This window comes from Maniola hyperantus, chromosome 4 (genome assembly GCF_902806685.2).
Source record: "Maniola hyperantus chromosome 4, iAphHyp1.2, whole genome shotgun sequence".
In the NCBI taxonomy this organism is placed as follows: Eukaryota; Metazoa; Arthropoda; class Insecta; order Lepidoptera; family Nymphalidae; genus Maniola; species Maniola hyperantus.
In genome coordinates, this window is record NC_048539.1 from 3,111,052 (window position 1) to 3,136,423 (window position 25,372).

General features: G+C 41.7%; 1 protein-coding gene across 1 annotated transcript; it reads left to right on the forward strand.

Annotated features, from left to right (window-relative positions):
• The first annotated feature begins 81 nt into the window (after positions 1-81).
• LOC117981809 (probable phospholipid-transporting ATPase IIB) lies at positions 82-24,581 on the forward strand. Its single transcript, XM_034968007.2, has 19 exons — positions 82-274; positions 344-446; positions 1,805-2,007; positions 2,665-2,907; positions 9,345-9,565; positions 10,748-10,955; positions 11,532-11,754; positions 12,091-12,280; positions 13,081-13,196; positions 13,624-13,761; positions 14,692-14,865; positions 15,628-15,798; positions 16,228-16,416; positions 16,926-17,112; positions 17,674-17,849; positions 18,300-18,404; positions 19,070-19,196; positions 20,014-20,217; positions 20,741-24,581. Exons 1-19 carry the CDS (start codon positions 222-224, stop codon positions 20,878-20,880), a joined length of 3,171 nt encoding a protein of 1,056 aa, XP_034823898.1. The 5' UTR covers positions 82-221; the 3' UTR covers positions 20,881-24,581.
• Positions 24,582-25,372: the final 791 nt, after the last annotated feature.

Sequence of the window (25,372 nt, forward strand, 5' to 3'; positions counted from 1 at the left end):
CAGTGAATACGACTGTCAAAGTCAAATTCAATTTGTTTTGTTGTCTAAATTGTCTTGTCTTTTGCTGTACTTGTCAATTTTTGCAAGTGGTCGTTCGTGGTGTTTTGTTAAACCAGTTAAACTTGCATTGTGTAAAAGTTTAAAGTGCACTACCTATTTATGATTTTATTTACATGATGTAAAGTTCCAATTGAAGAAGAATTAGATAAAGTGTTTAAACCATGGAAACCACCCCGTTATTAACGAGACCAAAAAAGAAATCAATATGGTCAAGGTAAGTAATTTGTAGTTTGATTTTTCCTTTATTTTTGTTGCTTTGTTTAATAAAATGGTGTGATTTTAGGATGAACTTTTTGAGATTTCGTAAACGGGAACTATGCTCGAGGGTAATACATTTGGGACATCTTCCTGAAGAAGATTTTCCACCCAACCATGTGTGCAATCAGGTAAACAAACAATCATCTTGTCCTCAATTCCTCATTATTGATATCTATTGAGAGGCAGTCATCTCATTTCATACGTAGTGTTTATGCAAATTGCAGCCTTCAACTTAAGATTCAATTAGTTTTTTTTTTTAATAATTTAGATGTTTGTTTTTGTTATAAAACACTTAAGTATTATAAAATCTGTACTATTAGTATTAATCCGATTAGTGTATCGATTTTTTACTTCTTAAAACCGAAACCTTTTCAACGAAATTTAGTACGAAGCGTAAATTACTATGTGGAAGGACATACAATATTTTTTGCTGGGAAAACAAAGGTGGATTTGGGATTCAAAAAATCTATACCAGGAAATAGCGGTAAAAGCTTGTAATTATTCCTTAATAGTATCATAATTTTTCGATTTAAATACTGAACATTGATAAAGTTCAGTTAACTAGCCCCTCTGTTCGTTTCAGTCATAGTACTTACAGAGACATTATTTTATACCTCAAAGTTTCCAGGGAAAGGGGAATTATTTACTTCTCTAATAATATGATTAATATCAGACTGTGGCTCACAGCAAAGTCTGGTTAGGTTTAGGTAGTTAAAATATAAAATATGCTACTATGTTCACAATGAACTCTTTGATAAGAGAAAAATAATAATGTTCAGTCACAAATTCTTGGAAAAACCTACTTTACTTTGTGTAACAAAGTAATCAATGCTATAGAATTGCAGTGTTTTCTTTTCATCGCACAAATGTTGAATCAATGTTAGTGAAATTTGGCACAGGGATAGCTATTGTATCCTGTATAGGCATATTATCATGCAAAAATATCTAAGACTAGCTTATCCCGGCAACTTCATCCACGTGGGCTACACAAAATTGCAAACCCCTATTTTACCCCCTTAAAGGTTGAATTTTCAAAAATCCTTTCTTAGCGGATGTCCATGTCATAATATAATATAGATCAGGCTGAAATTTGCCAAATTTCCATACAGTCATTAGAGCTGTGCGTTGATAGATCAGTCATTCAGCTTATCCTTTTATATATTTAGATAAGTCCTACAGGCAAAATAGAAAGATATACTTAATTGAATTTGGACTAAGTCTAAGCCAACACCTAGCTTTGATATGAAGTCAAACTTATATGATAGGCATGTTTTCTGTGATATTTTTTTGTGATTATTAAATAGAGGGTCTTCCAATCCACTCTTAAGTTAAATAACCATTTTGAATTATCAGTTAGTAAGCTCTCATATTAAGCTGAATTTCTGCTTTAATTCATTGGCAATATCCCTATTCTGCTAGTCATGATTGTAATTTTACTAAAGTTGGTTAGGTATTAGTTTTTAACATTATCTTGTTTACTTTACAGAAATACAATATCATCACATTCCTGCCTATTGTTCTGTTTGAACAATTTAGATTTTTCCTCAACCTATATTTCTTAGTGATGGCTGTATCACAATTTATACCGAGCATAAGAATCGGTTACTTGTACACATACTGGGGGCCACTATGCTTTGTGCTGGCTGTGACGTTGTTCAGAGAGGCTATTGATGACTTTAGAAGATACAGGTAGGATTTCTATTCACTTTTATAGATAGTTTAATCCATGATGCCGCGCCCTACTCTTTGTTTCAATTGCTAACAATGCAAGTGTGTCATGCACTGTTAGAATGTAAGTTCTATCGTAAGTCGTAACACACCGATCAGTGATGTGGGTACACACACAAGAAGATAAATTAGGTAAAGATTACTCCCCGCACCCATGGTTTCCCCACACGAAAAATAGTAGGGCGCGTCTTCATGGATTGAACTATCTATACTTGTTAATGACATGTCAGCCGAATACAGCTATTTGTGAGCAAGGTATTTCCTATGGTAGGATTGATCCTTAGGCTGAAATCTATAGAGTGCACATAGGCTTTGCTCAGACTTAAGGCATTGTAAAAATGAGACAGCATATTATGCTGGCATAAGTCTGTCTTGTTTTAACTTTAACTAAGTCTAAGCAAATTCAAATTGTGCTCTATAGATCTCAACCTTAGGGCTCAGAGTAGAAAGAAAAAAATTCTCTTACCATTACATTTTATATGAAACCTGTTGCCCTGGTGCTTCTGTTATATATAAGCACAAAGATTATTTCTTGAGTGGACTGGAGGCACTGTGATAAATATATCCTAAGGTAATGTGATATATGGCAAAGCTTGTGAATAAACTATTATTCTACAGGAGAGACAAAGAAGTAAATCGACAGCGTTACGAACGCATATCGCTGGACGCCTCACTCCAAGGTTACAGGCCCTTCATAACAGAACGCGTGCCCGCATCTGAGCTGCGAGTTGGCGATATAGTGATGCTGCATAAGGGACAGAGGGTACCAGCTGACATGATACTGTTGAGGACCAATGAGACCATGGGAACTGTGTTCATAAGGACGGACCAGCTTGATGGAGAAATTGATTGGAAATTACGGTAAGATCTTGTCTTATCATCATCATATTATCAGCTTGTGGCCATGTACTGCTGAACATAGGCCTTATGTAGTGAGCGCCACCACTCTATCCTTAGGGTGAGATCTATAGAGCGCACTCTGACTTAGCTTAGACTTAAGACAGGCATAAAACGAGAATGAGCTATATCTCTCACATAAGTCTGTCTCGTTTTAACTCAGTCCTAAGTCTGAGCAAAGTCAAAGTGTGCTCTAAAGTTCACAGCCTTAGACTTGTTGCACTAGCCTTTTTCATTTATTTTAATCTACTGTTTTAACATTTTGAAACTTGAAATGTTTCCACAAATAGTTCAACAAAGTTCTGGTGAACAATATTTGGTGGAATGTCATTTGTTAATGAGCAAAAAATTATGTTTTTTTAAAATTTTGTTTTGAAATAATATTTTTTGATCCTTTCTTGTCGTGTGAAAATTAATTTGAAAAGTTAGTTAGTACTCAAATTAATTAACTCAAATACGCTGAGTTTATTGCCGGCTTTTCTCGGTAGTAGCGGCTTTCCGAAAGAGATGATTGTAGCAAGCTTCATGTTCCGTCTTAAATATATCTATTGACATAATTTTCATTGCAGTAAACTATACAATAATAGTATTATAGACACTCCCTTCCGTTACCCATTGTGATAAGAATATTTACGTGATTAAATGCGACATTTTATGATCTTATCAAAGACTAAATATTTAGGTTAAAGTAAATAAAATATGAAAACTGTGGGACAGAAAAACATTTGGTTCCAACAGTTGACTTACAGTGCGATAAGGCTCTCTTGGCACTTCAATGACATTGACAGGGTAGCGCTGTTGGAGAACAAAGGCTTAGAATATTCAGACAAGAACAAAGGGGATGATGTCGGGGTCATCTCCCTTTTGGCCGGAACGGCCAGACGGGGGTACGGGCCTCGAGGCTTTGCCTCCTTACCCGGGCGCGTCGCTGGGCATCTCTGTGCCCAGGTGTTTATTATTATTATTATCGATATATCTACTCTCACGCCCGTGTACAAGATAAATATATATAACAGCCAAAAGAAATATAATATACTTACATACATAAAAATAAATAAACCTACATAAACATTACATACATACATATTTGTACCGGGCGGAGGATTACACCCCGGCAGGGGAGACCAAACGGCCGGGGGTCAGGGCGACAGGTGAAGAAATCGGCGGACTATCCTAGCCGAGTCCAGCAAGACCGCTTTTTGCATCCTGGCTGCGAGCGAACTGCCACGGAACCCCAGTCGCCTCAGATGGTGAGCGAGGCTGACTGGGATCAACCCATTCGCAGATATGACGATTGGGATGATTTCAGTGGACTCCACATGCCACATGTCGGAAACCTCGTGAGCCAGATCGAGATACTTGCGCTTTTTCTCCGTCTCAGCTCTCACGAGGTTTTCGTCATACGGAATGGTGATGTCCACCAAAAACACCCTCGACTGTGCCCGGTCCACCACCACGATGTCAGGCTTATTCGCTAGAATAGTCCTGTCCGTGATGATGGACCGGTCCCAATAGAGCCGGACTCCGTCGCGCTCGAGTACCGGCACCGGTGTGTACTTGTAATACGGCAGCCTCTCATCCAGGAGACCGTACTTCAGAGCAAGCTCTTGGTGAAGGATCTTGGCTGCTTGGTTGTGTCTGTGCAGATACTCAGTGTTGGCAAGCGCTGAGCATCCCGAAAGCACATGTCTGAGTGACTCGCCGGGATGGCGACAAGCTCGACAGATGTCGTGAGTGCCATCCTTCAGAATGTACTTTCGGTAGTTCCGCGTCTTGACCACCTGATCTTGTATCGCACAGACAAAACCCTCGGTTTCCCCGAAGAGGTCACCAAAGCGCAGCCACTGCACGGACGCTTTTTTATCTACGTGTGGCTCATTAAGAGCTTTAAAAAAGCGTCCGTGCAGCTCCTTCTCCCTCCATACGGCCTCCCGGTCAGAGGTGCTAAGTACCACCGGTTTCTGCCACTCGGTTTGGGCTAAGGACAGTGGGGTGAGTCCTTTATCACATTCTATGACCTCTCTATGCATGGGGGACCCCCTCATCGTCTCAAAGTAGGTTCTGAGGTTGGCTATCTCCCGGTTATGCATGGTCTTGACGCTTAATACGCCTCGACCACCACACTTCCGGGGGATATACAACCTCATCACAGACGATTTTGGGTGGTGCATGCGATAAAGAGTCATAGTTGTGCGGACTTTTCTGTCCAGGGCGTCAAGTTCGGTCTGAGTCCATCTGAGCACGCCAAAGGTGTACATGAGAACGGGCATGACCCAGCCGTTATAAGCTCGGACTTTATTGGCGCCTGACAAATAACTTTTACAGATTTTTGTCAGACGGCCAAAAAAGGCTTCGCAAACAGACTGTTTCACGTCCGTCTCTTTTACCCCTAGCGACTGTGACATGCCCAGATACCGGTATGACTCGGCTTCAGAGAGGGTTCTGATGGTGGACGGCTCGAGACTCATCTCAGCCGAATGAGTTACCTGTCCCCTTTCCACATGCATGACCGCACACTTTTCCAGCCCAAGCTCCATCCTGATGGAATTGCTGAAGTCAGTGGTGACATTCAGCAGCTCCTGCAGGCGGGTGGCATTGGGTGCCAGCAGTTTGAGGTCATCCATGTAGAGAAGGTGAGGCACTTTTGTTCCTCCTCTCCGAAACTGAAAGCCTGTCCCCGAACCCTCCAGCAGAGTGCTGAGTGGGTTCAGAGACAGACAGAACCAAAGCGGGCTCAGACAATCACCCTGGAAGATACCCCTTCCTATCCTTATCCGGTCATCGGCAGCCGCCAACCGCTCGCCATGGAGACACAGAATCGTACTCCATTGCCCCATGCATGCCCCGAGGAAGTCTCGAACTGTACCATCGACTTTGTACAGCTCAAAGACCCTCAGGAGCCATGAATGGGGCACCGAGTCGAATGCCTTTCTGTAGTCGATCCAGGCAGCGGAGAAATTCCGACGGTTGCGTTTGACCAGTTGGCCCGCAACGGAGTCGATGAGAAGGAGCTCCTTAGTACCACGACTACCGCCCCGACATCCGTTTTGAGCCCCAGATATGATGTTATTCTCGTCTACATGACGGGAGATCTTGAGGCTCAAAACGGATGTCAGTGTCTTGTAGATGGTAGTAAGACACGTAATGGGACGGTACTTAGCCGGATCAGTGGTATCGGTGGACTTTGGAGCTAAATGAGTGATCCCAGTAGTGAAAAGGCTCGGGAGTGCCCTCTGCTCAAGAGCCTCTTGAAATTGTCGAGCCAAGGTCGCATGGCAAACCGAAAAACCCTTCAGCCAGTAGTGATGCAGTCCGTCGGGTCCCGGGCTTTTCCAGTTCGGGGCCCGCCTTACTGCACCAGCTACATCCTCCGCAGAGATGGCGACCGGGTTCATCGGTTCTATTGAGGCACATGCTTCCTCTACCGCCGCAATCCAAGGGCCCTCCTCATGCTCCACCTCCCTCGACCACACACCCCGCCAAAAAGTGACGAGGTTGGCCAGGTCTGGTCGCTGAGAAGTAGAGCAGACTGCTGGGCACTCCAGTCTTTTGTAGAACCTTTTCTGATCACTCAAGAAGAGGCGATTTTGCTGAAATCGCTCGACTCTTTCCGAGTACCGTCGGATGCGGTTCCCCCATGCAGCGATTTTCTGCTTCAGGTCGTCGATGCGCTCTGTTAGCTTTTGCGCAATATTGGGCTGGTCCAACCTGACCCCACACCCATTAAACGCAACTCTAACAGAGCGCACAATCCTTGGCCTAGTATTGCCCGACCTGAAGCTTTGCAGTCTGCCAATGAGGACTCTGGCCAGAGTGATACGGCGTTCTATTCTCTTCTTCCAGGCCGGTTCCGCGCTGCGCCTTGCAGCAGCAGCACGCTCCGGTCCCGGAGTCTTGGCACCGATAAATCGGTGCACGGCGAGCGCCGCGCCGAAGAGGATAGAAGCCGTATCACCCAGGCCAGTGCTGCTTTCCAGATGTTGAGGCAGCATTTTGTTTATGGCCTCAATGACATCCCGCGTCGGTACATTCAGCGTGAGTCGGGAGAGCCGCGGACGATTCTCTAGAGGAGCGCTCCGGATTTCAGAAATCGCCTCTTCTAGAATCCCTCTCATCCGCTCTATATCCAGGGAGACTGTTCCTTCGGTGTCTTCCTCCACAGGCAAATCTTGTGAGATGGTATTCGGCTCTACGGGGACAGGCACCGCCTGGGAGTCGATTTGCTCTGTGGCTGGTGCTGACACTTCTGGAACAGCCTCACGTCGCAATCGTTCGAGCTCGGTAGCGTTAAAGATGTTCGAGCGCTGAATGTACCGAGCCCGGTCTGCCAGGTTTTGTTCCGTGACAGTTAAGTTCGGCTCGAGCAGCAGGAACTCGCGGTACATTGCCGCTCGGTAGCCAGTCCGTCCGGTTTCCCCTCCCGTCGCCCTGTAGTACGCACGCATGACATTCTCGTTCATGAGAGACGTCCATCTCATGCGGCGTACACCACCAGCGGCGGGCGCCGAAGATTGGGCCCTGGTGGACCCTGTCGGAGCCAAGCCATCTGGTGGGGATGATGGATGTGTCGACCGGCTAGGTGGCGGTGCCGGTCGACTGATGGTACTGGCGGCCCGTATGCTGCTACGCCCAGCGCCAGCTCCAGGCGCGCCCTGGCGACCCCCAGGTAGCGGCCCTATTCGCACATTCATTTCATTGTTTTCCATCATCATTAAAAGGGGGGGGGGGTGAGTGGTGGATACATCACTCGGGGTCCACTCGGGTCCCCGAGGAGGCTGTTTCTATGGCCAGCACGCCAGATTTCGGGGGGCTTGGCTGACAATAATCAGCTCCCCGATTCCCTTAGTCGCCTCTTACGACACCCACGGGATGAAAAGGGGTGGCAACATTCTCCTCTGCCGGTGCCACACGGCTATTATTATTATTATTATTATTATTTTTAATAGATATATTATTATTATTATTATTTTTAATAGATATAGCGAGCAAACGAGCAGGCGGGTCACCTGATGTTAAGTGATTACCGCCGCCCATGAACATTTGCAGCACCAGAGGAACCGCCGATGCGTTGCCGGCCTTTTAAGAATTTGTTGGTCCGCCCCTTGAATAACCCCATGCTTATCTTTTAGCCTTACCGGCTAGGGCCTGCCATTCTTGGCTTTGGGCCCTGGTGGTTTTGGTTGCCTCCGTCTTGGTTCACCGCGCAGCGGGTGGACCACCCACTTCGCCGCTGCGCGATGATGTTGTAGGTCCGTGTTGGTTTGGGGTAGGTCTCTGCACGACGGCGCTAGTTGCGCCGTCCAGTGCAGAGGATATTTGACGGCAACGTTAGTTCTGATTTTCGCCACGCGCCAAGATAGCCTTGCCGCACTGTACCTACTATTGTTAGCTTATCATAAACTAGCTTATGCTCGCGACTTCGTCCGCGTGGACTACACAAATTTCAAACCCCTATTTCACCCCCTTAGTGGTTGAATTTTCAAAAATCCTTTCTTAGCGGATGCCTACGTCATCATAGCTATCCGCATGCCAAATTTCAGCCCGATCCATCCAGTAGTTTGAGCTGTGCGTTGATAGATCAGTCAGTCAGTCACCTTTTCCTTTTATATATTTAGATAATTGTTACAACGCACAATAGGGGCAACATGAGAGACGCGTTTTTTATATTCTTTACAGACCTACTTACTCACATCCATGTTATCAGACTGACACACTTCCGCATTTTTATTATTAGTATGATAAAAATGCGAAAGTGTGTTTGTCTGGCTGTCTGATACCCTTTTACAGCATAATGGCTGAACCAATATTGATAAAATTTAGCACATAGCTAGCTAGTCTAGTCTCTAGGAGGATATTTTTAGTTCTGAACATTAAGGTGTTTCCACAGGATTTTCGAAACCTAAATACGATTAAAGATAAGGATAGTTTTCGTATATTTTTAGGGTTCCGTACCTCAAAACGAAAAACGGAACCCTTATAGGATCACTTTGTTGTCTGTCTGTCTATCTATCTGTCTGTCTGTCTGTCTGTCTGGCTGGCTGTCTGTCTGTGTGTCTGTATATCTGTCTATCAAGAAACCTACAGGGTACTTCCCGTTGACCTAGAATCATGAAATTTGGCATGAAGGTAGGTCTTATAGCGGACATGAGGGGAAAAATCTAAAAACCGTGAATTTGTGGGCATACACTTATCACAAGAAAAAAATTGAAATGTCTTCATGAACAAATATTGCTATTTTCAACTTTCAAAGTATGATACTAAGTGGGATTTTTATTTATTTTTAGGCATAACAGTTTTTGATTTATCGTGAAAAATGACAATAAAATACGATTGTAGTATGGAACCCTCAGTGCACGAGTTTGACTCGCACTTAGCCGGTTTTTATTTTATTTATTTTTCAGAATACCACTCCCCTCAACCCAAAAATTACCGACCGATGCACACCTCCTAGACATAAACGCGAAGATATTCGTGGACAAGCCACAGAAAGACATACACTCCTTCATCGGCACGTGTACGAGGCTGGACGAAGAGGAAACTGACTCCTTGGACATAGAGAATACACTATGGAGTGGGTCTGTCGTGGCGAGTGGACAGGCTACCGGATTGGTTATTTATACTGGTAAGCCAGACTGCATTAATTATGGTCTATAATATTTGTACATAATACTCTTCCGAAATCGGTGATCCTACCAAGTATAATCCAGGTATCTGTAAAACAATAGCGAATAGGCATCTTCAAATGCGTCCCATCTTAGTGTATCATCATCACTTCCCATCAGGTATAATCGTGGTCATGCGTGTATAGTGAATAAAAAAACGAACATATCCATCATCGTCCCTAAAATATAAAATTAGTCACAAATACATAAAAATCTTAATGATGCTGATTGAATCCTTTTATGAGGGAACTAGCTTATGCTCGCGACTTCGTCCGCGTGGACTAAACAAATTTCAAACCCCTATTTCTCCCCCTTAGGGGTCGAATTTTCAAAAACCCTTTCTTAGCGGATGCCTACGTCATAAAAGCTATCTGCATGCCAAATTTTAGCCCGATCCGTCCAGTAATTTGAGCTGTGCGTTGATAGATCAGTCAGTCAGTCAGTCAGTCAGTCAGTCACCTTTTCCTTTTATATATTTAGATAATGGCTACAGCAATAATTTTCCATGTCCTTCTGCCTTTGGCTTCATGTTGGTTCCATGAGAGTTTGGCTCTTTTAAGGTCTGCGACAGTGGACCTCTTCAAGGTTCTCCTGTCCTCCTTTTGGTTGATCTACCAAGTCCTCATCGACCGATAATCTGCCATTGGAAAGAGCAGCATTTCCCTCATCTCTTCGAAAAACGTGCCTCCCGGTATACAATGAAATAGCTCTGAGGCGATGGCGCCATCGCTATTTCATTGTATACCGGGAGATGGTTGCATGTTTTCCACAAGTCTTCATTTATAAGTTACAAGCTTATGCTCGCGACTTCGTCCGCGTGGACTACACAAATTTTAAACCCCTATTTTATCTCCTTAGGGTTTGAATTTTCAGAAATCCTTTCTTAACGGATGCCTACGTCATAATAACTATCTGCATGCCAAATTTCAGCGCGATCCGTCCAGTAGTTTGAGCTGTGCGTTGATAGATCAGTCAGTCAGGCAGTCAGTCACCTTTTCCTTTTATATATTTAGAAGATTGTGTTTTATAGTTGTATTGTGTGTGAGTTTCTATAACTCCCGAATAGGAGGCCTAAGTCTTAATTACTAGGCAATCACTGCTTCCGCTGATAAAGAGATGAATGATGAATATTTTATCTCCAGGCAGTGAAACTCGCAGTGTAATGAACAACGCGACACCTCGTTCCAAAGTGGGCCGTCTGGATTTAAGAATAAACGACTTCACGAAGGTTCTGTTCGGAGCTACTCTGTTCACGTCCTCACTACTGATAGTGCTCAAGGGCTTCGACGGACCCTGGTTTGCGTTCCTCATCAGATTCGTGCTACTGTTCTCGTATATTGTACCTATCAGGTAAGTGATACAAAAATCTTTACTTATAAATTGACTTGGCTTGACGGACTGGTTTTTTGTGGATTTCCAAATTGTGAAACATATATTTCTTCACTAGATGATGCCCGCGACCTCGTCCGCGTTTCAAATTTCTATAGTCCACAAATATGAAACCTCTATTTCACCCCGTTAGGTGTTGAATTTTTAAAAGTCCTTTCTTAGCGGATGCCTACGTAGTAATAGCTATCTGTATGCCAAATTTCAGACCGATCCGTCCAGTAGTTTGAGCTGTGCATTGATAGATCAGTCAGTCAGTCACTTTTACCTTTTATATATTTAGACTGGCTTATGCTCGCGACTTCGTTGGCGTGGACTACACAAATTTTAAACTCCTATTTCACCCCCTTAGGGGTTGAATTTTCAAAAATCCTTTCTTAGCGGATGCCTACGTCATAATAGCTATCTGCATGCCAAATTTCAGCCCGATCCGTCCAGTAGTTTGAGCTGTGCATTGATAGATCAGTCAGTCAGTCGGCTTTTCCTTTTATATATTAAGAATTTCATTTGAAAACTAATGACCAAATGAAATTCCAATAGCTTACGAGTAAATCTGGAAATGGGCAAAGTGTTTTACTCGTGGACTATTCAGCGGGACAAGGAGATCGAGGGCACAGTGATGAGATCCACCACTATTCCCGAAGAGCTCGGACGGATACAGTATCTGTTAGCGGACAAGACCGGGACATTGACGAAGAATGAAATGGTCTTCCAAAAACTACATTTGGGGAATGCACTTTTTGATAAGAATAACTTTTATGAGGTAAGCTTTTTGGTTTCAGCAGGTATTTTTTCCCATCCTAATATTGTTAAGGCGAAAGTGTGTCTGTCCGTCTGACAATAACCGATTTCGACGTAAATTGGTAGAGATAGCTTGCATCTTGAGGAAGAACAATAACATAATGGAAAATCGAAGGGGTTTTCACTGGATTTTTAAATAACCTACATGGACGAAGTTGCGGATATTATCTACTTGATACAGAAATAGCTTGCATTCTGGAGATGGATATAGACTAATTTTTTTTGAAAACTTACTACCTAGATAAAATCCAAGTAAAAAGTTCCTACGGGATTTTTAACAATACGAGATGTGTCACAGGTAGAAGCACTACTAACGCAGTATATAACCAATGAAGAACCCTCTTTACCAACCTCGCCGGTCACGGAGGGTGCTGTGTTGGCGCCCACGCCGCGCCAAGTGTGGCAAGCCGTGCTCGCGCTCGCCCTCTGCCACAACGTCACGCCTGTCTACGATATAGACGACCAGAGGGCCGATGAGGCTCAGTCAGGTCAGTGGTAGAAGCTATTCTGTACCCTAAGGCCGAATCCCTCTTGCGCTGTTGTCGATCATGCGTACTATCTTCTTCTTCTTTAGGGCTATGCAGGTCCTTGATATCCCTGAATCACTGCGACCGTCTCCGATCTATTGTGTTTGCCACCACTTCACACATAATTGTCAAACCCTGTGGCTGCCAAGTACAGCAGCACCTTCTTGACTGGAATTGAAGTAACATCCTCAGGATCAATGATATGTTTCCCTAAGTGGACGCTACGTTTTTGCATCAGAGCAGAGCAGAAGCAGATAATATGCATCGGAGTCTCGGTCGACTCGTGGCACAGTCTGCAGGTGTTCGAGCCCTGGAGCTTAAGGTAATACATGTGCCTTTTCAGGCCACAGTGGCCCGTTAAAGCTCTCACCAGGTATACTACTAGGTATACTACACCAGGCATACTATACACAGTGTGACACTAGGTCACAGCGTCATCGAATTGACATTAACGGTACACTATGTGTAGGCGTGCGACAGCTTAGGACTCAGGTCTCGCGTCTTAAGAATGACAAGACTGACATTATGAGGACTTGTCCTACATTTGGTTCCTATGAAGCAACGCCTACACCCTTGTAAAAAGCTCAAACATTAGGGACTAATTTTTTGTCGGGCAGACACAATGTTTGCGTAACTCACCTATAGGTCTGGAGCCGCAGACACCCGTGAAGAGTAACGCAGACTTTTTGTCCTGTCTGGTCTTAGTCTGTGGAAGCTCAAAGTCAGTGCGTGTTGGGTACAACTCTTGCATTTGGTTATAGACATGGGCAGCTCAGTGATGTCTGAGAGCTGCGGGGGCGCCGTGCCGCAACAACAGCTGTGCGACTACCAGGCCTCCAGCCCCGATGAAGTGGCGCTGGTCAAATGGACGGACATGGCAAGATTTTTTTGAACTCTATAAAATCTTGCGAACAAATAATAAACTCCAGGTTCAGATTGAATTCGTGAAATGTTATATTCGTATGGAATTGAACTTGTTATACTATTTTCTTGTATCACAGCGTTTACTCTTGTAATAGTAATTTTTAACAAAAGTAGACCGACAGAAAGTTTACCAAAATTCATTGACTTACTTTCACCAATTAACCTTAATTTATTAAAAAATTATAGATATGAAAAGATGTAAAAAATATGATATTAATTCCTATAAAAGAAAAAAAATTACCCTTTCACTAGACAAATGGTACATTTGGTATCTTGACTCTTTAACTTCAGTTTAGTCTAAGTCGAATCCCCAAATTTTCTTGTTTTCATCGAAAGATTGAATTTATATATCAAATATTAGTTGAGAATGTTTTATTCAGATGGGAGTATCACTGTACAGTCGCGATCTGCACAACATCTCGCTGAAACTGCGCGCCGCTAACGAGATCATGCAGTTCAGCATCCTGCAGATATTCCCCTTCACCAGCGAGAGTAAGATGATGGGCATCATTGTGCAGGTAACAGATGGCAGTATCACTGTACAGTCGCGATCTGCACAACATCTCGCTGAAACTGCGCGCCGCTAACGAGATCATGCAGTTCAGCATCCTGCAGATATTCCCCTTCACCAGCGAGAGTAAGATGATGGGCATCATTGTGCAGGTAACAGATGGCAGTATCACTGTACAGTCGCGATCTGCACAACATCTCGCTGAAACTGCGCGCCGCTAACGAGATCATGCAGTTCAGCATCCTGCAGATATTCCCCTTCACCAGCGAGAGCAAGATGATGGGCATCATTGTGCAGGTAACAGATGGCAGTATCACTGTACAGTCGCGATCTCACAACATCTCGCTGAAACTGCGCGCCGCTAACGAAATCATGCAGTTCAGCATCCTGCAGATATTCCCCTTTACCAGCGAGAGCAAGAGGATGGGCATCATTGTGCAGGTAACAGATGGCAGTATCACTGTACAGTCGCGATCTCACAACATCTCGCTGAAACTGCGCGACGCTAACGAGATCATGCAGTTCAGCATCCTGCAGATATTCCCCTTCACCAGCGAGAGCAAGAGGATGGGCATCATTGTGCAGGTAACAGATGGCAGTATCACTGTAAAATTGCGAGCTGTAGTGTTTAGCTAACTAACATGATCCCACCGCTGCCACCATATAATAAAACGATGCTGGTTGACCCACAACTCACTGTATTTTATGAATACCTTCTTGTATAATGTACTTACACTACATACGGAATCCTACCTTATGCGTATTCGGACATGCATTTGATCATTTTTTTTGTGAGTTAGATTCCCATCTCAAAGCTCCGCTAAAAATTTTGGTCATCACTTTAAATGTTCTCAACAACGGTCAAAAGTAGTGTATTTGTAGTTTCAAAAAATCCCTCAATTTTGATATTTTATGAACCACCATTCCTGTATCGCAGGAAGAGAACTCTCAGCGCATAACGTACTACGTGAAAGGCGCGGACGTGGCTCTGTCGAGACTGCTGGACTCCTCGTGGCTCTCCTCTGAGTGCAAGCTGCTCGCGGCGGACGGGCTCAGGACGTTAGTCGTCGCCAAGAAGACCATGACCAAGAACGAGTATTTGGAGTTTGAGGTATGTTTTTATTACACTAGGTATGTTATTATTGTGACACTAGGGCTCTGCCTGAAAATCAGCGCTGCAGTAGTCAAATACTGCAGCATCATGCTGAGGCAGTAGCCTTTTCAGCTCAAACAAGACATCATTTTTCTTTTTAGTACTGTCGAGCTCGTAGTTTTAAGCTTACCTAGTTTTCATTTTTTAATTTGTAACATTTGGTTTGTATGTTTTGCTTTTTTTTTTGTCTTTTCTTGTTTTGTGAGCTGAATAAACTTTTATTTATTTATTTATTTACTTGAAGTACACTAGTACCACTTTTATAAGTTGCATCAGCATAAAACGCAACCTAGCGCGACTAAACCCGAGTCCCGAACGCGACCTACACAAATGAACATTTTAGATTGTATTGCTTCTACGTTAAGATTTTCAATACAAGTATGGACTGATAGGTCAGTTTTGTTTCCAATGTGTGAATTTAGCAATAGCTAAAAGTTTTGCAAGGAAAAATCAAGCAGGTGCTGCTGCATGTATGCGTTGCATTTATACGCACCAAACCCTTCTAAATCATAACTTAACATGACACTGACGTTCGACACAAATATCAACGATAGCTACAGCTACAGAGCAAACAATTTTGAGCGATGGCAGATGGCTAAATCTGCAACTCGATGTCGCGGTGGAGTAGGACGTAGACACATCGAATCGACACTTGGTCTATAGACTGAGTGTCTCATTGTCTAGTGTCTTCGTGTACCTTTAGCGCTAGCTTTGTTACAGAGTGAGTACAAAGAGGCCCGCATGTGCGTGACGGGTCGCACGGAGCGCACGGCCGCGTGCCTGGCGCGGCTACAGCGCGGCCTCACGCTGCTCGCGCTCACCGGCGTGGAGGACCGCCTCGCCGACAACGTGCCGGCCACTCTCGGCCAGCTGCGCGCTGCTGGGATCAAGGTAACCATGAAGGAACTGTCTGAGAAGGACTGATAAGTAGGTAGAATGTTCTGAGTGAGTACAAAGAGGCCCGCATAAGCGTGACGGGCCGCACGGAGCGCAGGCCGCTTGCCTGGCGCGGCTACAGTCTGTTGTCTGAGAAGTTTGCTACTTACTTGTGACTAGTATCAAAAGACGATAAGTAAGTAGAATGTTGTGAATTAGCACGAAGAGGTTTGCGCAAGTGTGACGGGTCATGCGGAGGGCACAGCTGCCCGAGACAATATAATCTGAGCGCTCCGCAAATATCAAGTAGTTTTTTGACGTTAGCCGCGTCGATTATAATTTAAGCGACACTTCAACTTTTAGAAAAAAAAGAAGCGGACCAGCTAAACAAAAGAAGCGTTTCCGTTTGGCTATTTGGGTCAAAGAGGAACTATTTTCTTTCAGATTTGGATGTTAACGGGCGATAAGCTAGAAACTGCGCTATGTATCGCGCGGTCGCTACAACTAGGCGGCGGGGAGCGCTGGCTCGCGGCGCCCGAGTGTAAGACGAGGCGAGACGCGTACGCGCTGCTGAACGATCTGGCCAACAACTCTGATGCTATCGATCTTATTATAGAAGGGGAGACGCTTGAGGTAAGTCTAAGAGCCCTCACCCACGGCGACTTTTTGTAGCGATACAGTAGCGATGCTGTCGCGCGTCCGCATCGATACAGTCGCGAAGCGGTCGCTAGCTGTGTGCCCTCGCCCACGGTCTCAGATTCAGTCGCGATGCAAACGCGATATTGTCACGCTTCTGTGTCGATGCAAACGAGAAAAAATGTTGCACTGATGCTCGGTTCTCTATTCACGCGCCACCCTCCCTCCGTTCTTCCCCCGATGTCATCCGACAAAGTCGCGCGTTTGCATCGATACAGTCGCGATGCAGTAGCACGTTGCAAATACGACTAACACGCGTTAGTAGTGATGTTGGCGTGCGTTTAGTAAACGCGCGACAGCATCGCTACAAAAAGTCGCCGAGGGCGAGGGCTCTAAACGACGCCATGCTTAGGATGATTTGCAAAAAAAATCTTGTACCCCTAGGCCCGTTTTATTTTTTATATAATTTCTTTAGATACATTTCAATGTACACTCTTAACTTATAGGTTTGTCTCGGATCTTACCAAGAGGAATTCGTAGAAGTTCTGCGCTCATGCTCAGGCGTTGTAGTCGCGCGATGCTCGCCGACTCAGAAGGCGAGAGTTGCGCGACTGTTGCGCGCACGGGACCTCGTTGTGGCGGCCGTGGGGGACGGAGGCAATGACGTCGCTATGATACAGGAGGCTGATATGGGTAACAAATTAAGATATCTTTAAAATACTTTAAATAAAATTGTTCTTGCGGAGTTTAGTTTTAATATTCACAATAATTTCGACAATGGAAAGGACATCAAGTTATTACAACATGGAGTTCTTCAAGGGGCGGACCAACAAATTCCTGAAAGGCCGACGCATTGGCGGTTGCAAAGTTCATAGGCGGCGGTAATCACTTAATATCAGGTGACCCGCCTGCTTGTTTGCTAGCTAAAAATAGCGTAAATAATCAGTACCCTTATTATAAATGCGAAAGTGTGTTTGTTTGTGCGTTTGTCCTTCAATCACGTCGCAACGGTGCAACGGATTGACGTGATTTTTTGCATGGGTATAGATAAAGACCTGGAGAGTGACATAGGCTACTTTTTATCCCGGAAAATCAAAAAAGAGTTCCCACGGGATTTTAAAAAACCTAATTCCACGCGGACGAAGTCGCAGGCATCAGCTGTATTAAAAAAAATGACCGCCGTGAAAAAGTATCATTCTTGTACGATATCATTTCGTGTGCGAGTTCGACTCGATTTTTTTTTTGTAACATCAGGTGTGGGCATCGAAGGCGCGGAAGGTCGCGCGGCGTCTCTTGCGGGGGATGTCAGTATAAAGGAGTTTTCATGTCTGGCGCGTCTGTTGCTGCTGCACGGACGTCGGTCTCTCATGCGATCGGCTGCCTTGTGTCTTTTCATCGTTCATCGAGGGCTCATTGTTTCTACTATGCAGGTATTAATACACTTCATTAAAGCACGAAATCTAAGCTGTCAAGTGGACGAGACAATCGATAGTCTAGTCGTCTGACCAAATTCGATACAAACTATCGCCGCGATAGTATCGCCCTGTGGAGATTGGCCCATACAGATTGTATCGAATTTTGTCACACGGCAATATTATCGCTGCGATTATTTCATCCGTGGCGCCTAAGAGAAGAGAGCGCTAATGTTAGTTCTCTTAAGTATGCCTTAATTTGTCGTGGACGAGAAAATTAATATAACATGACTTCTCTGCACTATTTTGGCTGATTTAAATTATTACTGTCACGTTTTTTGTACTTAAAACTTACATTTAGGAATCGGATCAAAGGGACTCGTTGGCTTTATATTCGATCCCACTTCTGATGTTGATTTACAGTCAAACTTTTTATATGAGCTTATTGACATAAGATTTCTTTTTCAGGCTGTGTTCTCGGTAGTATTTTACTTCTCATCAGTATCACTGTACCCTGGATTCCTAATGGTCGGATATGGAACTGTTTTCACCATGCTGCCAGTTTTTTCATTGGTAAAATTTGAGAAATTATAACATTCTTGTTTTACCCCTTTTCACTACATACTAAAATTGTTCCATCTTTTTTTCCACAATGTCCTGACCTAACCCTTTAGCGATTCCCCACATGATCCCATCCTCTCCCAAAATATTCGTGTTTTCTAGATTTTTTTAAGAATACGCCTTTGATAATACGCAATTTTAGTTTTAAGAATTTATGATAATTTATTTTAATTTTATAACATTTTTAAGATTTACCAGGAAAGTGTTTCAATTCCCTGTACCTTAGTGTCTTCTGTATTCTATAAATCTTCAATGGCTTAAATTTGAATTTTCATAACCTTACCACAGTTCACGACAGTGAACAGAACTTGAAACAAAACGTCGAGGCTTCTGGCACTGGCAGGCGTCAAATGTTACCGACATTTGACGTTAGGTAGGCTATAAAACGACTAGGTATCTCTAATTTCACGTTATTAAACCGAGAGTTTTCTCCAAAGAATTTCTAAGTACTTCCTATGTCGATGGTTTTCTCACTCTGCCTTTATCTCTCTCATTATGCCATGTATGCCAAAATAAGAAAAAACATTTTATAATGCACCAAGAGTAAACTGTCACTGGCACCACAAACATTTAAATTTTTATAAAGAGGTCTGTAAATTTTTATATCCTTTGCACAGGTTTTGGATAAGGATCTGCCAAGTTCGACGGTCATGAGAAACCCGCAACTATACAAACAGATGACCAAAGGAAGCCAACTGTCTTACAAGACTTTTTATATATGGATTGGAATATCGATTTATCAAGGTACCTGAATTGATTTGATCTTGAAAGTTTTTTGGGCATTTTTAACAGATTTTTGCTCGTGAAGTGACTCTTTTGTCACTGTTGTGAAAAAGTTTCAATAGTGACTATGCCCAAAGTGCATTTTTCTATTCATAACAAGCTCTATTTTATTTAGGTAATAAATTACTCTTTTTGATGGTCGGTTGTTGTTGGATTTGTAAGATATAGTGTTGATAATTATTTAGCATACTTAAAACTAAAGCTACGAGGGATCCAAACGTGCCCAGATCCGAGAAGAGCCCACAACAAACTCTTACTATTATCACCACATTATAAAATTACTTAAACTTATTAGAACTAATACAAGGCTGTTAAGCAAGTCATTTTCAAGCTTTCTTATCATTTAAATAACCCTTTACATTGTAATAGGATTTTTCAATAAGTTTACGTTTTATGAAAACTTTGATCTTGTTTTTATTATTGTAATTTAAACACGGCTTTGCGATATTTAGTAGATCGGTATAGTACCGGGTGTTTTTGGGATGAATTGGATTTTAGTAAATTTGGGTTGGGACTTGATTGTAGTGTATTTGGGATGGGTAAGGATTTTTCGGAATCGATTGAGTTGGGTCAGGTTTGGCACAGGGTGTTTTCGGGATGAATTGAGTTTTGGCTCGATGTGTTTCCGGGATTAGTCACGTGTTTTCGGGTTTAGTTAGGTTAGATCAGCTTTGACATTTTTGGTGGCACTTTTATTACATGTTTCGCTATTTTTTTTCTCTCAGTCAGACCACTGCAAAGTTTTGTGTTGAAATTTATTGTTTTCTTTTTATTATAGGCGGTGTTATAATGTACGGAGCTCTAGTACTCTTCGAGGAGCAGCTGATCCATATAGTGGAGATCAGCTATACTGCTCTTATCCTCACGGAGCTGATAATGGTAGCCCTGACAGTAGTGACGTGGCACCGCCTCATGGCTCTCGCGGAGCTGGTCAGCCTGCTCATGTACACTGCCACGCTGCTTATCTTCACTACTTACTTTGGTAAGATTTTTTTATTCTGTTACCTTTTTGTTCCTATAATACCATTTGGGTGATAGAGGGGGGGGGGGGGTGACGACACTTGACTCTAATAAAAATGAGCCCTTTAGAACATCATATTTTACAAAAAGATCTACAAATCGAAAAATGATGTTCCCACGCCCACAGTATTTTTAAAAGACCTGTTCAACGATACCCTACACTATGGGGTAGACGAGAAAAAAAATCATCCCACTTTACATGTCGGGAAGCTACCCTAAAAAATATTTATCAATATTTTATTTCACCACTTTGTCGGCGTGATTAATATTTATACCCTTGCCAAACTACAGATTTCTAGCACTAATAGTCTCTGAGACGGACAGACATGGCGAACTATAAGGGTTCCTTGTTTTAGGATATGATTTACGTTACTATATATTTTATTGAGTAATTAGGTGGTCTTAGATGTTTTCAAACCGAGAGTTCAGCCGTCAGATATTCACCTTTGCAATGAAAATGTTTAGAGGACTTTCTTTGTCCTCAGATGCGGATTTCATTAGGCACTGGGACTTTTGGTGGAAAGTGACAGTAATTACGCTCGTGTCGTGCTTGCCTCTCTACATCGTCAAGTTCATGCATCGCAAGTGGAGCAACCGTCAGTACAAAAACATTAAAACTAAATAAAAATAATTAAAAAAACCGTGAGGTATCGCCGGGCACCCGACAGTAGCGAAGCTTCTTACCAAACTTTATAAAATTAACAAACTTGTCTTGTCTGTTCGTTAGATATGCGTTCGTGCATCGCTCATCTAATTGTGTTGAAACTTTATACAGTTGTTGTGTGCACTTGCAGGATCATCCTGCAAGTGTAGTCAGGATGGTTAGTGACAAAGTACCATCAAAGTACAATAGATCCGGCATTAGCCATATAAAATTTTGTACTCTGGCTCGCTCACTGATTAGAAATAAGAAAGAGAAAGAAAATGCATAAGTTACTTCGCGATGTGTATTGAATTTTGTCTTGTACTCTGCCATGTTATAAGTGCAGACAATACGCCTATAATGGCACTGCCAATGAGGTGACTTTCATCGCCGTGTTTGTTTGCTTCACTTTTTGCAACTGTCTGCATCCCAAACGTCAATTAAGAAGCTTCGCTTCAAAAATAAGCTTGTCACCGAGTTTACCACTCTGCAGTACAGTACACAAGTGATTTATAAGAAAAATCCGCCTGCTCGTTTGCTCGCTATTTTTTACTTTTTAAATGTAGTTATACTGCACTAATTTTTAATTACTTTAAAAAAATTGCGTCGTCTGATATGCAGCTTAAAAAATCATTACATTAATAATGATTATTAATACATCACTCATTACGTTTATACTATAAGTAAGATATTATGTATTTTTCCTACATCTTTTTTGTGCTGTTTGAAAACAGTACAGTTAAGTTATTGACGATCTTTAGCTATAAAAACGTTGTAGTTGAACTGTGTTTTTTTCTTGCCTCAGCATAATTTCAAATGATTATGAGTGAGACAAAACACATTTTAACCATTTGGACCATACTTTTAGACTAATACGAAATATAATATATTCAAAGGTGAATATTATTCACTTTTATTTAAAATATTTCATAGTTCTTATGGTTACCTTATGAAAATCACATATTTTTTATTTTATTTGTTGTTTTCTTCTCTTTTTTTCTAGTATTTCTTACCATTATAGTATTTAGTTATTGTATTTACATGATATAATGTTAGCAAATTATTTTTGTTACTTACACCAAACTTTTATATGACGTGTTGTATTCTTGTTAAATATTATTAGTATTCAAGAATAGTATTTATATGGCAAAAATATTTGGTTTAGGTAAAATTATGTGACATAATTTAAGGTAAGGCTCAATTTCATTGTTCGATAAGAATGCTTACTCCTACTTAAAGACGTCTTACCAGGCAGGGTCTGCTTTTTGACATAATCCAACCCCTTTACAGGATCTTGAGCAAATGGATAATTATGTTGAAACATAAGCAAGCAGAGACTTCCCTCATGCGGGATAACGACTAATAGGCAAGCGCGATCCAACTTAACCCTCATCATTTGCTTTCTTTAAAGTATAATTTGTCGTCAAGCGCAAGCCTATGCTGCAATAAAATAAAATAGCCAGTCGAAGACCCGATCAATACATACATACTGGTTCACCCCGCAGATTGTCAACTAATGAAATTCACCAAAATATGATAAAAATCACTAGCCTTTTGAGTCATTTCACATACTCAAAAAACATTCCCTATCTAATACACTCGAACATAAAAGAAGAAATTGACTGACTGACATTTCAACGTGCAACTACTGTAGCTCGCTGACTTGCCAGTGGATTACTCACTTAAATCCATGCAAATGAATTCGCGGTAAATATAGTCGATTAATGAAAATGGATCTCCATATCCTAGGCTCATGGCATCCGTTTTTTATCGACCAATGAAAATGCGTCTTATCTAATGTGGATTACAAGGTCAAATCGAAAAGAAAAGAGATTTAAATTGAATTTAATTCATTAAAATCTCTATGGCATGCATAACGCAGAAACATTTCTATCCGTCCCGCTTACATCGTAAATCTTATGGACGCGCTTCATGCTTGTGGCAAACAGCAAACAACAAGCACTGGCGAGCGTGTGGACGGGTGTTTGCGTATGCTTGCAAAGATCCGATTGGCTGCAAGCCAAATCATTTCCGAACACTGCGTTTATAAAGTACTCTTTGGTGTTTGTCGATGCTTGCTGTATGTTATTTGCCACAAGCATGAAGCGGCTCCATTAAAAACTGCCATTTTAAGTCTTAGCGTTCAAGAACGATGTATAATGGGCAACTGTATTGCTAAACTGTGATATTAGAGGTCCTTCACATTTTAAGATTTTTTTATAAGATGCAACACTAACACAATAAAGTTCACGATATTATAAGCACCTAAGGCTATATATTATAGGCACTAAGCCTACTGATTTTCTAGGGTTCCGTGCCCGAAGGGTGCCAACGGTACCGTATTACTAGGCCTCCGTTGTATGTCCGTCCGTCAGTATGCTGTATCTCGTAAACTTACTTACGTAGACAGACTTAAAATTTTCACAAAATGTGTATTTCTATTGTCGCTATAGCAACAAATAGTAATGATTTCAAAAAGCTGCCATAAAAATTAAAAAAAATATTAAAAAGTGTGGTTTTTCTTACACAATGGTCTTCAGGCGTTTGTGCACTCATCGAACCTAAAACGACCTTAAAACAATGACTGTTAGGTCCATTTAATTATGACGTTTTTTGTGTTTCTAATAACAAGTTCTTATAATGAGAGGGACTGAGGGAACTTTTAGTTTGACGATGTAAAATCGACAAAGCGACGACATCTCAATGTATTCAGAATAAAATATGGAAAATGCATGTTATTGTTGACATAAATTCAGTGCCTTTGATTGTATCAGTATTTTTCAATTTTCAGAATACGAATAAGTGTTGACTTGGTTTCTTTTTCGAAATGTTTTAAACAAATATTTAGTGAGTCCTATTTCCAATATTCTATATATTATATATTTATTGTAATACACGACCATATCTTCTTTTGACATCGATTTTTCTCATTCCATAAAATGTCCAATGGAGCCTTTGAATCGTAGAAAATATAATGTTTGGAAATTGTATTAAATGTTTAAGTGTAATGTTTTAAATTGTGATGATTAGAGATTTACGAAATTGTTTACTGTTCGTTATAAAAGAGGGTACTCAATCGGCTTCGTAATTTTTTTTGTAAACTTTATTTCTTGATGGTCAGGTTAATTTAATTTGTTTATGTATAGCGTTGTCCTTGTTCCGCTTTAGATTGGCTTCGCTCAGACCTGTCCTACCGTTACCCACACACGCTCACAATTCGTGTGCGGACAGGACAGTGTTTCGTTAGTAGTAATAAAAAATTGTATTAAGTATGTGAAAGGTCCTTTACACTGACATGATACCCACCGAAGCCGTAGTTTGTCCCCGTGTTTGTATGATTTTTGAAAATCATACTTAGATTAAACTAAAATGATACTGTGATTCCAATTATGCGATTAGCTAGGTACGTAATATTACCATTTAAGGACAATTTATTCCATAAGCATAGGATAGAAACTTAGAAACTGTATTTTAATCGAAAAGTTTAACAAGGTACAAAGTGTATGTTTTTGTGATATATAATATGCATATTTATTTTTATAGTTTATAGATTTGTTAGAGATTTTAATTTAAAAATTATTTATGTAATATTGATGTTCCATTATTTTATGTTGGTAACAACTCACAGTTGACAAATTTATGTAAGACACTGTACCTACCTAATAAAAACTATATCAAAGGTATTCCATTCTTTTATTTTTATTCCCTACATTTAAGCAGTGCCTATCCAAGCAATAATCCATTTGCTTGTCTGAAAACTGCTGTAGGTGTACCCTACTGAAGTAGGAATGTGTCGCTTGAGCTTGACGCTCGCCATACACGATCATGTTTACCTTCAAGTTTACTGGACAGTGGACACCGCTTCAAGTCCGCTGTAAACTTGAACGTGTATGGCCAGCACTAGTATTCTGTAACCACAGACTCCCACCTATAGATGCCTATAGCCGGACACCCGTGAACGCCAAGCTTAGGCAATTGCTTAGCATAAAGGTCGGTCCCACGCCCGTTCGGTACTCTCATTCCGCACATAATCTTGATTACGTGACGAAATCTTATAGGTATAAGCGTACTCTGTGTCTGTAACTGAGATGGCTTGGATGCGGGACGCGGGAGGGTGAAAACGATTTGATTTTTGAGTCTCTCTCAACGTTTGTCATTCTCTCGCAACCCGTACTCTACCTCATGAGCTGTCTGAATGAAACGGTATACCTACCTACCTATGTATTTTATTTGAACGACGTTTAATCGATTCGCAGAGAAGAAAATATTTGTAAATAAGTTTATTATCATTTTATTTATCTGTATCAGTATATGTAAAAGCGTTATAACTCTTTACATATATTGATAAACATTCTTACAAATTTTAAACATTTCTTAAATAAATATGCCTTAAATCATAGGTAAGTACACAACACATCATCCTACAAAATGAAACATCCTAAAAATTATCATGTAAATTATTTCTAAACTACTA

What these genes read in the sequence shown, in the direction of transcription:
- LOC117981809 (XM_034968007.2), top strand. Translation starts at nt 222, where the DNA reads ATGGAAACCACCCCGTTATTAACGAGACCAAAAAAGAAATCAATATGG. An exon ending in TGATGGGCATCATTGTGCAG is followed by an intron (nt 13,762 to 14,691) that starts GTAACAGATGGC and finishes CCTGTATCGCAG; the next exon opens with GAAGAGAACTCTCAGCGCAT. An exon ending in TATCTTCACTACTTACTTTG is followed by an intron (nt 20,218 to 20,740) that starts GTAAGATTTTTT and finishes CTTTGTCCTCAG; the next exon opens with ATGCGGATTTCATTAGGCAC.